The sequence below is a fragment of the Euprymna scolopes genome, chromosome 41 (genome assembly GCF_053919585.1).
Source record: "Euprymna scolopes isolate OS-2025 chromosome 41, ASM5391958v1, whole genome shotgun sequence".
NCBI classification, from domain to species: Eukaryota; Metazoa; Mollusca; class Cephalopoda; order Sepiida; family Sepiolidae; genus Euprymna; species Euprymna scolopes.
In genome coordinates, this window is record NC_136522.1 from 69,605,645 (window position 1) to 69,623,243 (window position 17,599).

Consider the following 17,599-nt stretch of genomic DNA (forward strand, 5'->3'; position numbering starts at 1 on the left):
ATCACTGACTGGTCGAAGAAGAAATAAATGCGTCATGTGTTTTTATAAACATCGTCTTTGTGTTGTAATTCTACCAAAAGGTAAAGTGAAATTGTCATTATATGTCTTATATATCCTGTGTTTTAAAATGTCTTCACATACATAATGTCTCTACATCTCATATCTACAATGTGAACACTAAGACTGTCTCAACACTGTCTCCTCACTCTAAGAGCTTCTACTACACTTCTAAGTATGAACATTTTATATATATAAATCTCTTCATAACACAAACACAGAACGCAACTTCTCTCTTAATAAGACTCTCTAAGACTCACTTTTAATAAGACTTCATAACAATAATAACAACGAACAATAACAATAACAAAAATATTAATAACAATAATAATAATAATGAAAACCACTATATATAACAATATTAACACGTCGAACAGTCATCTCCATGCATAAAGTGTGGATGTTTTAAATCGCAGGAAGTTTGGCTAGCCAAGGAAAACTTGGATGTAAGTGAATAGGCAAGACCACACACAATGGAACTTGGTCCCCTCTCGCCAATCTTTCACGAAAAACACCCGTCTAGCTGAAACCACTGTCAATAATTTTCCCCACTCTTTATCTGTGCCTAAATCAAAACGTAGATTCTATGAACAAAGCTTCTTTCTTAGAAGTGCACGCCTGTGGAACTCTCTTCCGTTTGCCTGTTTCCCACCTGACTACAACTTGGATGTCTTCAAGGCCAGCATAAACAAATTCCTGGTGAACCGCCCCTGTAAGTAAGACACTATCAAATTTCCAATACGAACGATTACTACGATACTATCCCATTGATTACTGTACATGCAATAACCCTTATCCTCGAGTGGCTTGATAAGTGATGGCCTCCATGTAAAAAAAGAAAAAAAAAAAAGAGAAAGACAGTTGACATGCTTAAGTATGAAAACTAGAGAATGAGTTTGCATAATATCAAAAAAAAGTTTGAGCCCTGAACAAGGGAAAAGTTTCGTTAAATGAAGAGAAGAAAAAGAAAAAAAATAAGGGGAGGCAATCATCTTTACTTTATGTAAAAAATGAAAAATAAATTTTTAAAATTGCCCGTCTTCACCCAGAACATACTTACCAGCGTTTATAATAAAACATGATGAGAGCCATGATGATTACAACTAGAGCAGAAAGACCAATGACAATTCCAAGGACATTTCCTGAAACAGATAAGACGAAACATAACCATGACGAAATGTATTTCTGCTGATCATTACAACATAATGACAATAGCAAATAGCAACAAGAAAATTAGTGCAGCCAAAGCAATTAATGGAAACAAATTATTGTCCACAAACTTTGGCATTTTATTTATTTTTTTTTTTTAAATGGAAATCGCCCCAGAAAAAGCTTTGAAGTCACTTGATGTGAAGAGCTAACAAGAAAAGAGAGGAGATGTCTGTTGACCTTAGGCTTGAAAAAAAACAACAAAAAAACAACAAACAAAACAAAACAAAAAACAAAACAAAACAAAACAAAAAACAAAACAAAAAACAAAACAAAACAAAAAACAAAAAAAAAAAACAAAAAAAAAAACAAAGCTATAATTAGGAGGAAAACAGTCAGCAAGAAGATAGTTCCACAGCTTCCTATTCGAGTAGCATCTTTCCAAAAACTGTAGCCTTGTGGAACTCCCTTCCTACTCATGGTTTTCTTCCTATCTATCGCTTTGGTCGCTTCAAGACTACAGTCAACAGGCGTTAGGGTGCGTAGTAGACCAAGAAAAACCTGACTTGAGTGCATAAGAAGTAACTGATATAAACCCTTTCCTACTGTACACTCATTAACCCTTATCCTCGAGTGGCATATAGGCCTTGATAACCGATACTCCTATGTAAAATAAAAAAAATAAAAATAAAAATAAAATAAAAAATAAACACTTTCAACCGGATTGCATCGAGAGCAGGTCGGAGACATTACCTGATGTTGCCCACCGTCGAGTTAGGGTTTAACACTCGCAGCATCTTAAATACTCGAATAGATAATGATGATGTTATGAAGATAATCATCTTTCATATTTTTAAAACTCTTTACATCAAGTGGCTTCATGCCTTGTCTGGAGTGACTTTGAAAATAAGACTAAAATTATAATGACTAAAAGGAGGTACAAATTTTGCACGACATTAACAAACAAAACAACTTTGTACTGTCTCGTGTAAATTTAGAGTCAGTAAGTTACACATTACCCAGCAGCAATATGCTTCAAGAGTCAAGTGTAGACATAGATTACAGGATTTTTTTTTTTTTTTTACACAGAGATCACCACTTATCAAGGCCCGGAAGCCACTCAGGGATAAGGGTTATTGCAAGTACATTACGTTAGTGAGGAGATTTGATGAAGTGTTTACTTAAGGGGGCGGTTCATTAGGAATTTGTTAACATTAGACTTGAAGACATCCAAGTTGTAGTCCGGAGGGAAGCAGGCAGACGGAACAGAGTTCCACAGGCGTGCAGTTCTAAGAAAGAAGCTTTGTTCATGAAATCCGCGTTTTGATTTAGGCACAGATATAGAGTGGGGGAAATTTTTCACAGTGGATTCAGCTAGACGGGTGTTTTTTGTGAAAGATTGGCGAGGGGGGACCAGGGATTGGAGTTCAGACGAGCACCTGCCATGAAATTAACGATAAAACAAGGATAGGCTTGCAACGTCTCTTCTGTGGGAGAGGGGTTGTAGGGTAGAGAAAAGGGCATCCCCCACTAAACCACGAATTCTATTTTGTACTCTGTCAAGGCATGATAGGCTGTTTTTGGCAGCTCCTGCCCAGATATGGCAGCAGTATTCCATCCTTGGCCGTACTTGGCTTTTATATAGATAGAGAATTGCATCAGTAGTGAGATATCTTCTGGAGCGGTAGGTTATTCGGTATGACTGACAAGATTTGTTTTTAGTTTTATTATCATTGTCATATGATGGACTGTTTCGCCACATCATCCCTTCACATCCAGGACTGCTAGAAAATATTAGTTAGAAAATTACTTATGCCTGAAAGTATCCTGTATCTCTATAAGGCGACCATTCGCCCATGTATGGAGTATTGTTGTCACATTTGGGCTGGTGCATCTGCTACTTGTCTCTCATTCCTTGACAGGGTTCAAAAAAAAAAAAAAAAAAAAAAAGGAACTCCGACCTGATAGGTCCTGAACTGTCATCTAAGCTTCAGCCCCTGTCCTATCGCTGAAATATTGCATCCCTCTGCCTGTTCTACAAGTATTTTAATGGTAAATGCTTTGATGAACTACAAGCACTTGTATCCCCTCAATGTAGATACCCCCCCCCCGGACACACCCGACAAGCAGCTAAATCTCACCCCTACACAGTAGAGATCCCTAGGTGTAAGAAAGCCTTTTATTCCAACAGTTTCTTCCCCAGAACTGCTAGACTTTGGAACTCCCTTCCGGGATTCTGATTTCCCAACTGTACTGACATGCAGAAGTTCAAGTGTAATGTGAACAGACATTTTGCTACTCATCTCCCTTCATAATAGCCCTGATAGTAGACCCCTGCTTCAAAGTGGCACTGTGCCTTGTTTGAGGTGAAAACTGAAGAAAAAAAACCAAAAAAAAAAAACCAGACAATACTACAAAAGAGACGGATCTATTGCGTTGTACAGACGTTATGACACCATGACAATTAGCTGTTAGCTTCCGGGTGACAAGATAACAATGGAGAGAATGAGCTGGGAAACAGGCAGATGCAGCCAGTTTTGATAGTCAGCTGAGAATAACTGAGAAAAAGGTTGGACATTTAGGATTTCCAGTCAAAGGTAGATATATTTGAGGCATATAGAGCAGTGTGAGGAGATCACAAAGGGAGTCAATAATAATTTATCCTTTCTTTTTTATTAAATCATTTCAAAATACTGTTAACAGCAGCAAGACTATCGCATTCTATATATATATATATATATATATGAATGAAAATAAGACAATAAAATTGCAAATGAATAACACCAAAATGTTTTAAGTGTTAAATGTATGTCAACATACAGGTAATGCACACAACAGACTGGCGGATCTATTAAACTCTCCAAATGTATGGTGCGATTGCCTTTTAGTGAACAGTAACCAAGAAAAAGACCAGGCATTTAGAATTTCCAGTTGAAGGTAGATATATTTAGGAGACAGAGTTAGATTGAGTTTACTGGCAGATGGGATTGAGCAGATAAGTAGATGACTTGAAGCGGATAACAATGATCTTGTCACTAACAAATGAATGCCGGTTAAAAAAATGTTGTTTGTGCACTTTTGCCACCTCACATGTTAAGAATGGCTTTCAAGACAACGTTATTATTTCAGCATGGTGGCATAAGTGCACAAGTACCAAAAAAAAAAAAAAAAAAAAAAAAAAAAAAAAAAAGAAAATTAATGAAATCGTTTACCTTCTGACATGACTGTGTCTTCATTCGGAAGTGATTGTTGGGCAGCCTTTCCATAACTGCTGCCTTCCAAAGCTATGGACACACAAAAAAAATAAGAGAGTAAAAACTTCAATTTTTAAGTTTGCAGAATTGACGTAAGAAAAAGAAAACATACATAACCATCAAACCTCTTTGGGGATCACTTTATATTAATCACCCAACACATTTCAACATATATTAATCACCCAACACATTTCAACATATATTAATCACCCAACACATTTCAACATATATTAATCACCCAACACATTTCAACATATATTAATCACCCAACACATTTCAACATATATTAATCACCCAACACATTTCAACATATATTAATCACCCAACACATTTCAACATATATTAATCACCCAACACATTTCAACATATATTAATCACCCAACACATTTCAACATATATTAATCACCCAACACATTTCAACATATATTAATCACCCAACACATTTCAACTCCTGATAAAATAAAAACATGTACATACACACACAAAATAAATATGTCATTTAATTTAGATTAGCATACAAATTTACAAACAAAATCTATTATATAATTTTGTTTCTAAGAGTTTAGTTCTTCTTAAAAGAAAAGGGGGTACTTGTTCCACGTCTACCCCATCGTTGCAATGCCACATTTTTGTGTCCGTCTTACAAGTACTTTAATGGAATGTGCTCTGATGAACTCATAGCAATTGTGCCCCCTCAGCAACATACTCCTGACTAGCCTTACGAGCAGAAAAATCCCACCCCTTCACTATTGAGGTCCGAAAAGCCTTCTATTCTATATTAGTTTTTTTCTCCTCAGACTCCCTGTTTCCCTGAATGTACTAACCTGCAGAAGTTTAACTGTAATGTGAACAGACATCTTGCTACTCAACTTCCCACAATTACCTGTTAGATATGATCACAAATAGTAGTCCCTTGCGCCCAAGTGGTAATATGCCTTGTTTGGGGGTTAAAAAAATTAAATTTAAAAAAAAAAAAAAAAAGCAGTATTTATTTTTTCATCATTTTGACCTGAAAAAACATTTGGGTCAAATCTTGACAAGTTGATGTCAGCCAAATAACTAACGTTTCCTTTTAAAAAGCTAAATCTTTTGAAACTCCATGTCGTAATGTGCAAAAGTTTTACTTCTTTCTTATATATAAACATGAAACAGTAGTGTCTGTAGGTATAAATAATTAATATTTAATCATATATATCTCCGAATAAGGAGATGAATTTAATCACAGATTAATTAATCTTGTGGTTCACAGTCTTATAAAATATTGTTGGGCAAAAATAGTTTTATTTAAGACAATCCCAGCCAAATAAAATAGCTCAATATAATAGATAGAGCAAAGGGAAAATTGTAGATTTGATATTTAAAATTTTTTTGCAGTAAAATATAGAATTTTTAAAAACAAAAATTTATTATTCGAACAAGGAATAAGAATATTTTAAGTTGTTCAAATAATGAATTAAAAAAAATTCTATATTTTACTGCAAAAAATTTAAGTATCAAATTTACCATATATATATATATATATATATATATCGATGCTTCCGTTCAGTCTCGAAAGACAAAGGATACCCTCTGTAGGGGCAGCTGAAAATCCATTTTTTTTTTCTTTTTTTTTTTTTTTTTTTTTTTACATGGTGGTCACTACTTATCAAGGCCCGGAAGCCACTCAGGAATAAGGGTTATTGTAAGTACAGTACGTTAGTGTGGAGATTTAATGAAGACTTTACTTAAGAGGGCGGTTCATTAGGAATTTGTTAACATTGGATTTGAAGACATCCAAGTTGTAGTCAGGTGGGAAGCAGGCAGACGGAACAGAGTTCCACAGGCGTGCAGTTCTAAGAAAGAACCTTTGTTCATGGAATCTACGTTTTGATTTAGGCACAGATAAAGAGTGGGAGAAATTTTTCACAGTGGATTCAGCTAGACGGGTGTTTTTCATGAAGGATTGGCGAGGGGGGACCAGAGATTAGAGTTCAGACGAGCACCTGCCATGGAAATAATGATAAAACAAGGATAGGCTCGCAACGTCTCTTCTGTGGGAGAGAGGTTGCAGGGTAGAAAAGAGGCCATCCCCCACTAAGCCACGAAGTCTATTTTGTACTCTGTCAAGGCAGGATAGGCTGTTTTTAGTAGCTCCTGCCCAGATATGGCAGCAGTATTCCATCCTTGGACGTACTTGGCTTTTATATAGATAGAGAATTGCATCAGTAGTGAGATATCTTCTGGAGCGGTAGAAGGATCCCATCATCTTTCCAGCGACCTTGGCAACAGACTTGATGTACGTGTTCCATTTGAGATCAGGAGTAAAGGACAAACCCAGAAGCTTGTCAAAACATGGGGCTTCTCCTAGACGAGAGCCATCCATTTCAATTGATGCCAGATGGGGATCAGAGCGTTAACAGAGCGTTAACGGCCACTGTTAACAGCGAGAAATGTTGTTGAAATTTAAGCATTTATTTTTATGTTTTTAATGTCTGTCAGAGTGATCTAATCATTATATTATGATCCGTGCATGAGATGTGTACACACACACACACACATTATATGATTTGCTGTATAATCTTTAGGTATTTTCACTTTAGTGGTGATCATATATTTAAGGTTTCTGCTTTATGCCTAATCCCAGAGCTGCTTATGAGACTTTATTTAAATAATTTTTTTTTAAAATCATTCCTGAAACAATTGTACACTGATCTGTTGTTGATTGGTTAGTTGTTTTACGGCATATCAACCCTTTTCGGGTTATTTAATGCCAAATCCAAAGATTTTGAAGAAAAATTTTTTAATATAATATATTTGTTGTTTTCAAGTCGGTTTCTACTTAACCCATAGTTGGGACCCTAACAGGTACTACCACTCCGGGTCAGAGTGGACCTGGGAGCAATGGTAATTAAAGGGTGGCTCCACACTCCCCAAAGCCCGCAAGCTGGGGCCTCACCACTGGATATAATTTAAGGTCATATCCAGGACACCCATTGAGGGACTTTTACCCTCTGCAGATCTGTTGTTGAAGTTGAATTCTTGGAGCCTAAATTAATAATTTTTCCATAAATAATATTACCATTTGCTATATATATATATATATATATATATGGCACACTAAATTCAATATCATGAAAAAAAAATCATAGCATCACAAGACAAATATGCTGATAATACTTACCTATTCCATTAATTTATTATTGTCGCTTATTTTAAAACATGACATAAATCATAAATGTCACACCAGTCATAATTATTTTTATGGTAATCTTTTAAGCTCTATTTATAACAAAGTTCTACAGGCTGTGTTGATAGAATACCAAACTTGTATAGCATCTGGTTTCTTTGTTGGCCATTTATTATTTACTAGTAACGCAATATTTTGAATTTTAAAAAGCAGTTTAAGATCTTTGATATTTCCACAAATTCCGCAATGAATTTATTACATAAAAACAAAAAAAAAAAAAAATTGTTGACCAATGGAAAAATCGTGACTGATGGATAGACAATGTGAACCTAATAATGGAAAGTGAATATTTTTATGTTTTACAAACACAAGCACATTAATAGAGCACACACGCACACAATAGCAACAAATATATTAAAACAAAATAATATTGTTTTAAAGATGGATTACACACACACAAAAAAAACAAGTAGGAAACAAAGCCAACAAAAGACTAGATATAAAGAAAACACTTTTTGCAAAATATGCACACACACACACACACACACACACACACATATATATATATTTTTTTTTTTTTGTATAATATATACAGGAATTTACATTTATATCGGTAGTCGGTACCGTCGGTTTCAAGCCCGGTAGTTGAGGACTGCTCTTAATGTCCGCCTCAGGCTCTCTTCAGCCGACTCTCATCTGTCTTTAACCGGAACCGGAACTCTATATATGCACACCTGAAGAGAGCCTGAGGCGGACATTAAGAGCAGTCCTCAACTACCGGGCTTGAAACCGTCGGTACCGACTACCGATATAAATGTAAATTCCTGTATATATTATACAAAAAAATATATTGCTCTTATTTCGAGAAAGGTTTTTTCCCTAATAATAGAGCACTGTATGGGATTTCTTTTTCTACAAAAAAGCACAAGTGTGTATATATATATATATATATATATATATATATATATATATATATATATAGATAGATAGATAGATAGATAGATATTAGCAGGCCACCTGGCATTGCCCAGTCGTAAAATATGCTTACATATGATATTTTGATTAATACAGATTTCGTATTTATTATTATATTGGACCCAATATATAGTAATGATTTAAAAAGATTTAAAAAAAACAAAAAGACTGACTCGTGCGTCACCACCGAGAATCAAAACCAAAATGTTTAGCTTACGATTTACTTTTTTCTTTGGTGTTAATGCCTGAGCTATGAAGACATGTTTACTACAAAGCTAAAAATTAAAACATGAACCAATAACCATTACGTTATGCATGCATATCTATACAGCTGTCGTTCGATCTTCACCTAGCAAATTTCATTTTTTAAATTTTCACACTTTTTCACAGATTTTTCTCTGGCTAAAACCCAAATACAAAGTTTTACATGGGTTCAAATACCCTATATATGAAGTTTTATGCCTGCAGACCAAAAACTGACAGAGGAGTTTGGTAGGGAATATTTTTTAAACAAATATATATAAGCATACATAAATATATAGAGAGAAAGAGGTTTATGTTTACTATAAGATTTTTACGCAAATATTACACAAGTATAAATCATGTAATAATTAACTAAAGATGATCATCTCATAAGAAAAGCAAAAAAACTAATAGGGAATTAAAATGAATGTTTAAAAGAATATGCAAATTAGCTAGATATTTTGCAGAGGAATGCATATTTAACAAGGTTGTATTTTCTTTTGAAATAAATAGAAAAAAAGGGGTTTTTAATATAAATATAAAAAAAAAAAAAAAAAAATTATAGGGGTATAGATAGTATCCATTGAATACAAACACATGATATAACCTTTAAGTACAGCTTGGACAAGAGGTTCCCAACCATGGGGGTCGGAAAGCTATTTTTATGGAGATATATTTCTGTTCCTACCTTAGGAGGTATAACTCTTAAAGCAAAAACGGATAAAGAGATCGTTTCAAGGGAAAGTACACAACAGCTATTTTCCTTTTTCACTATCTGTGAAATTGAACTAAAAATAGAATGATAGGAAAGTCTCTATGGTAGATGTGTATGGAAGTTTACTTATTAAAAAAACAAAGCTTTCTTTTCTCCAAAGACAAAGGAGGAAGAGCTGCTGTTTTATGAGTTGCAATCTATTCATCACACGTTTTAGCAGTTTTTTTTTTTGTTTTTTTTTTACTTTGAAGAAATGTCTTTTTTCTTGAATTTCTTACACGAAGTGGCTTTATGCCTTGTCTGGATAGATTTCCATTAAAAAAAAAAAAAAGGTTATCCTAAATAAAACAATTTCTTTTCGACTTCCGCTTTCTTTTGAAGATATAGTCGATGAAAAAAAAAATGTTAAAGAAAAAAATTCAACCTATATTTAGTACTACAACTACTCCCAGTTGTCACCAGAACGAATTCTACACTTTCCATTTTGTGCTTTCACCGCTCGTAACTAGCTATTAAACACATAGACCTAACATAATCTTCAGTTTACGATTCATAAATAATAACGGCTCCCTTTCCAAACTCTGTCCGTTCTGATTGGCTGAGCTCTGATAATTCTCGTATTCCGGAATCCAATTCTATCCTTCATAAATGAACGGCTACTAAAATTACAATATGGCGTCACTAAGGGACATATTCCTTCGCACAGCATCAAGTTCATTTCATGCTTAGGTCATCACTCACCGTCTTGTATGTGTGTGATGCACTACACAATTCGCTGGGCATTTGCTATAAACGTTAACAAGTCTCAAAATATTGTGCACGACAAGTAACGAGAACATGAACAAAAAAAAAAATATGCGTCGCTAATGGTTCTTATTATTATAGTCTGTGAGTGTGTTTGTGTGTGTGTGTTACAACTTTTGTTAAAACAATTGCAAAAAAAAAAAAAAAAAAATACAAAAAATACTAACTGTATATAAGCATTACAGAATACAAGTTTTCGTGAATTAAATTTACACTTTTACTTTTTTATTGTACTAGCATTTCAGCCCGGCGTTTCCCGGGTGTTTGGATGTGTCTGTTGAGAAAAAAAAAAGAAAAAAGAAAAAGTGGTAGTAGGAAGGCAGGCTCGAACTTGTACCGCGAAGGAAGAAAAGAACAGGAAAAAACCCTGACATCTTTGCTGTTACGACCACCATCAAACTAGAAGTGAATGTTTAAATTAAGGCTAGACACTCGAAAGGAGAGAATGACTTTCAAAAATATCGGTGAAAAAGAACGATCCCCCCCCCCTGTAGAAAAGTGCTTAGTTGAAGGTGAAGATATTAATGTTTTTAGCCAATTTTTCGATATTTGTCGTCTGAAAGGTCGAACTTCAAAACGATACTGATCTTGGTAAAATCCATCGCCTTTGTCGAAAGTTTTAGGCAAACATACATACATACATACATTTATATATTGATAACTAAAAGTTTTCAACCCAAATCGATTAAAAAGCTTGCTCTATCTCTGAATACCCTTTATGTAAAATTTCAAATGTTTAGACCAGGAATTGTCTGAGTAATTTGGTAGAAACCGCAGGTCTTTTTTTTTTAAGTTTGACCCCTAAACATTTATTGTTTTGGGCTCAAATCAAGTTATTAAGTTAGATCCATGTCCAAGGAACCTATATCTAAAATTTTAATTGTTTATACCCAAAATTGTCGGAGGAGTTTGGTAGAGTTATCAAAGGTCAAATCATTGAACTTTGACCCCTTAACAGCCAAATTTCTGTCCGAAAACCGATCACAAAAGATTTTCCCAAATCTCAGTACCTTGTATATCAAATTTCGAGTCTGTAGACTAAAAATTGACAGAGTTATTGCATAGGGAAATGTACACAGGCACACAGATACTTTCACTTTTATGTATAGATTTCTATTTAAGCAAATTGAGCCACAGCAACACGCGGCCAGGTACAGTTAGTAGATAATAAATACCACTACTAATAATATATATTATGTAATAATAATAATATATAATAATAGATACTACTAATAATTAATTATTATTTAATATAATGACGAAGGCCAGAGGAATAGTTGGCCGAAACGTTGTGAAACAACAAAGATGGGGATAATAGTCCGCAATAAATAAAAATCAATAAATAATACTCATCTCAATAATGAATTCCAATTAAAATAATATACTACTAATAATAATATTACATGGTGATAATGCGATGCCTCCGTTCAATTTCAAGAGACAATGGATACCCTCTGTAAGGGTAGTTGTGTGTAATTGTGAGACAAGGGTTGTGCAATCCTCAGCCACACCGCTCCTAAATCGGTACTGCTTGAGTCCAGTGGCGAGAAGAAGTGTTAAATGACTCGAAACAATGCTGAGATAAGCGGAGAGCACTTACAGCACCTGGAATTCCCAGTACTGACCAGGCTCAAAATTAGTACTGACAGTGATCTAACATAATAATCTATAACATAAATCCCACCTGTCTGTTTAAATGTATGTATGTATGTATGTATGTATGTATGTATGTATGAATGAATGAACATCTGCCCAAAACTTTCGACAGAGGCAACGGATTTTCACAAAATCGGCATCATTTTGAATCTCAACCCTTCGGATGACAAATATAAAAAAAATTGGCTAAAAACTTCACCCTCAACTGCGCAATTTTCTACAAGGAGGGGGGTCACCTTTTCGCTAATATTTTCGAAAGTCATCCTCTCTTTTCGATTTACTAGCCTTAATTTAAACCTTCGCCACTTCCTGTGCCACGTTTTTTTTTTTTTTTTTTTTTTTTTTCACATTCTTTTCCTCTTTTGCAGTACGGATTCGAGCCTGCCTGCCAACTACCACTTTTTTTTTTTTTTTGCTCAACCCACACCTCCAAACACCCGGGCAACGCCAGGCACCCAGGCTAGTAATACATAAAAATAACATAATAATATATGGTAGGATTTAGAATGTCTTGTTAATTCCATTCAAGCCAATCACGTCCAACCACCAAAAAATAAAACCTGCAAATCTTGTAGATTGAAATAATTGCTCGGAACAAAATGGGTCGCATTTACTGGATTAAATTTGTACTATGGAAGCCTCAACTCATCAAAATCTTTCCATCACCGAGTAACTCGTGAGCCTATTAGTACTTTATTGTACAGACTTTGGTATTAGCCCAAAATGTCTGATTAAATATCCGAACTAAGCTAAAATCAGATAAATCAATATACATGTCAGGTCGAAGCTAATAATGTCGGACGGAAACTTGTACACGTTATACATGCGTTTACATTGTCTTTTAATCTACAAAATACGATAAAATCTATTGTTACATATGTTGGCTCGCGTATCACCATCGTCATATTTATTTGTACACAGTGATTATTGGAATAATTTATTGGCGCCGTCTGAGAAGTTCTTAATAACAAGCAAAATTATTTGTATTCTTTGGACTATCTTTCTCCTCTTGAGTGTTATTCGCATTGTGTTTCGATCGATGTAACATTTTTTTTTTTTTTTACAGGAGTCACCACTTATCAAGGTCCAGAGGCCACTCGAGGCTAAGGGTTAAGAAGTGTCAATGGGACCATATCATAGTAATTGTTAGCCGTGAAACTTTGGTAAATTGGATTACTTAAGAGGAACGGCTCATCAAGAACTTGTTTACGTTGGACTTGAAGACGACCATATTGTAGTCAGCTGGAAAGCAGGCAAATGGAAGAGAGTTCCACAGGCGTGCAGTTCTAAGACGGAAGCTTTGTTCATGGAATCTATGTTTAGGAGTGGGGGAAATTATTGATAGTGGTTTCAGCTAGACGAGTGTTTTTGTTTTAGCAACTGTCAACAATTTCACTCACTATCTGTGCATAAAACTAAAGGAAAATTCCATGAGCAAAGTTTCTTTCCTAGAACTAGCTGTGGAACACAATACCGTGAGGCTTAATCCCAACTGACTATAACATAAGCTGTCCTCTTAATTAAACCATACCAAAGTTCCACCATTGCTGATCACCACGATGTTGCCTCACTGTCACTGTATACCTAACACTCATTAACACTTATCCTCCTAGAGTGGCCTCTTGACAAGCGGTGTAATAATAAAAATAAAAATAAAAAAGAAATAAAAATTTTTTTTCTTTTAAAGTAAGTAATGATATTCAAAATTAATGAAACTGTATGGAGGGGGAGGGGGGTTAATGATGATGATAAAAAATGTGCAAACAACGAAGCAGCACACACACTTTTTTTATATATACATACACACGCACACACAAATAAAAAAAATAAATAAATAAATAAATGAAATAAACAACAATAATATCAAAATAGAGATGACGTCAGGCCTGATACAGCAACACATGCGGGAGAAATAATTGAAAACAAAGATACAAATGGGATGAAGAAGATGAAAACTGCATCTTGCGAAAAGTTGAAATGAGATGTTCGTGTATTTGTCAAAAGGTGATATTAAACACCCAAAACGTTGTGATAACAAAAACTGACAATCATGCAGTGTAGTTAACAACCAGGAAATTTTTAAAATATTTATGTACACACACACACACACACACACACACACACACACACACACACACACACACACACACACAAAATAACTTTTTAGCAAACACATTAAAATTTAATTTTCTACCGACCTGTACCATTTTAAAGTGTGGAAAGCTATTGCCATGCTTATTATCTCTGCATATGTCATTATTATTCTGACCGAGCTGAACACAAATCAAACAAAGATGGCAATCGATTTTCTTTGGAGATGGTTACTTAAATAAAAGGCTTACTCTACCACTAACCCTAAGTTGGGGGGGGGGGGCCAATTGGACTTAACACCAACAAAGATAAGTCGAACATATGTAATTCTGTCTCTATTTGAAAGATAGCAATGAAATCTTATATTGAAATTAAAAATAAACTTAGTTTCAGAACTTTAAAATTATACAGATCGGTAGATATTTAAATTTTATTGCATTTGGTAGAAATTAATTATTGTATATTTTATTATCTTATGATTTATTGGCTGTTAACTAGAACGCATGATTGCTCAATTAAAATGAGGAAACCAGTTAAAAAATAATGTGGATAATATTGAAGTACTCCTGGCAAAAATATTTAGTGAAAAAAAAAAAAAAAAAACGTTTTTCGTGGTGGGTTATTGTAAATAAAAAATTTAAAAAACAGAATAATTAAGATAAAACTAAAAGTGCTTTGAATGATGGTTGGTGAAATATGGCGAATGAAGTCTGACACAAAAAAACAAAACAAAATGGTGATAAAAATGAAATAATCAAAGTGACAATATCAGGAAATTACAAATCAGAAATGAAATGAGAAAAAATATAAAAATGGCAGATTTTATTGGGTGTCAAATATTTTGTTAGACATTCGTAAGCTTACGTTTCTGAATTTTTTTTTTAGATGAAAATTGATCATGCCACATCTGGGCTGGTGCATGTACCAGTAGTCTCTCCCTCTTAGACAGGATTCAAAAAAAGAAAAGCAAAAAGAACAAAAAAAAAAAGAAAAACAGAAAAAAAGTAAGAGAGAAAAACGGAGAAAAGAAAAAAGGAGAAAAGAAAAGGAGAAAAGAAAAGGAAAAACGAAAAAAGAAAAGGAAAAAAGAAAACGGAAAAAGAAAACGAAAACGGAAAAAGAAAACGAAAACGGAAAAAGAAAACGAAAACGGAAAAAGAAAACGAAAACGGAAAAAGAAAACGAAAACGGAAAAAGAAAACGAAAAAAAGAAAACGAAAAAAAGAAAACGAAAAAAAGAAAACGAAAAAAAGAAAACGAAAAAAGAAAAAAGAAAACGAAAAAAGAAAACGAAAAAGAAAAAAGAAAGAAAAAAGGAAAAAAAAAAGCAAGAAAAAGAAAGAAAGCAAGAAGAAAAAAAGAAAATAGAAAGAAAAAAAGAAAGAAAAAGGAAGAAAGAAAGAAAAAGAAAAGAAAAGAAAAAAGAAAAAGAAAAGAAAAAGAAAAGAAAAAAGAAAAAGAAAAAAAAGAAAAAAAGAAAAGAAAAAAGAAAAAGAAAAGAAAGAAAAAAAGAAAAGAAAGAAAAAAAGAAAACAAGAAAAAAAAGTCTCAAATCTAATAGCTCCTCTACTATCAGCCAAGCTCCAACCTCTGTCCCATCACCACATACATTCTTGTATCTGTATTCCCAAGTTCGACAGAAACATCCTAGAGTTCAACAAGATACACCTGAAGAAGGTCGGAGATTACATCAGCCGAAACGTTGTGAAAAATTACACTCGAGATGAAAACAGTAGTCCGATGAATCCAAATGATACTTTTGAGGTGTAAGTCATTTTAGTTTTAGAAGAGAAATGTTGATCCAAAAGACAACATAGTATCAAGCCTTAGAAACTTAAATACTGGAATTCTAAGAGATTCAGTATATGTTATGGGTTGATTCTGGCTTCTGATTGGTTGCTAACAAAGCATGGTTCCGTCTGATTGGTCAATTCATATCATCCTGTTTATAAATATAAGCATGCAGTTTTTTTGTAACCATACCCTCCATAAGTTACACCAAAAATATCACAACAATTACACAGAATCCAATTATTCAGAGTTCGATACAATGCACAAGACTCCTTAATAAGTTTTCAGAATTTTTTGTACAAGCATTTAAAATTGTTGCAGCTTCTTAAAAATTCAGTGTGTTATTGTTACACATCTTATGAGATAACTGACCAATTTTTATGATTTCAGGTTTAAATAGACAGCTACAGCAGAAATTGGAATACACCCTACTAAAGCCCGATTGCCACAGCTGGTGAATTTCAAAAATGCAATCTGGATGTGAGGGCACTTTAGAAGGACGATATGCAATAAAATTCTGTTTTAAACTTGGAAAAAATGTCACAGAGAAACATGTGGAAGGATTTAGACTGCTTTTAGATTATCTTGCAAGAATCGATCATCAGTTTTTGATTCGTTTGGTTCAGTTGTTTTACGGCATATCAACCCTTTTCAGGTTATTTAATGCCGAATCCAGTTATTTTGGAAATAGTGCTCATGTTGCATCCAATTACTTTGTAGAAGATTTATATTCTTCGAGCTCTTTGTATCTTCAATCACTAGTTTGTAGTGTTTGGTTTCGTTGTTTTATAGAGGATTTTTTCGTTTTTGTTCCCTACCCTGCAGAACATGAATGAGTTTTGCAATGGGAGAGGGAAAAGGGTTACAGTATTAATGTTTGGTACATTTTAAGTTAGAAAACCAGTCAGGAAGTGGGGGAGATAGAAAGAGAAAGGGGGAAAAAGGAAAAGAGGGAAAAGGTGGGTTGTTCTTTTTAGTTTTTGCAGAACATAATTAAGTTTTGCAAAAAAGAAGTAGAAAAACAAAAAGCATCAATGTTAGGTGCATTTCGTTGCAGGAGGCCAATATCTTTAGACAGCCTGATCTGGTGCTACCAGATCAGTTTTTGAGTGGCATGAGAAATTCAAGAAAGGCAGGGAGTCTGTGTGGGAGGAGTAAGGAAGTCAGAACACCAGAGTTGATTGGCTAAATGAAGAATTTCATGAATAAGAACCGTCGTATGTCTATAGAGACAATAAGTGCACAGTTTGATGTCAGTGTGGGAACTGTATACACAATTATTCGCGAAGAACTGAAGATGCTAAGTCCAATATAAGTCTGAGACAACAGTGTAGTGATCATTAGCAGTGGAAATTGGGTCAAATTTGATTATATAAGGTGGTGGGCTTTGTTTACATTGAACTTGACGATAATATTGTAGTCAGTTAGAAAGCAGGCCAGCAGAACAGTTCCACAAGCAGGCAATTCTTAGGTCTAGTATTTAGTAAAATTCACTTTGTTACACTCTTCTGGAAGTTGAAGTTCAATCCTCAAAAATATAATTCCGAATTATCTGGTCTTACTTGATAAGACTTACCTGAAGTTGAGAGTTTACATTAACCAAAATATGTTGAGAATAGGATTTTAGGAAAATTAATTTGTTTGAGTTTTTAGATGAGGATCGATAATTTATTATTTGTTTTTGTCTTGCGTGTTGCT

General features: G+C 34.1%; 1 protein-coding gene across 1 annotated transcript in view; it reads right to left on the bottom strand.

Moving 5' to 3' along the window:
- Positions 1–17,599, bottom strand: part of LOC145266606 (uncharacterized) — a 155,045-nt gene that overhangs the window by 17,765 nt on the left and 119,681 nt on the right. The window contains exons 4-5 of the mRNA XM_080122500.1: positions 4,419–4,490; positions 1,118–1,199 (exon numbers count right to left, since the gene is read on the bottom strand). Coding sequence (XP_079978626.1) covers positions 1,118–1,199; positions 4,419–4,490 — 154 coding nt within the window. The remainder of the gene's footprint in view (positions 1–1,117; positions 1,200–4,418; positions 4,491–17,599) is intronic.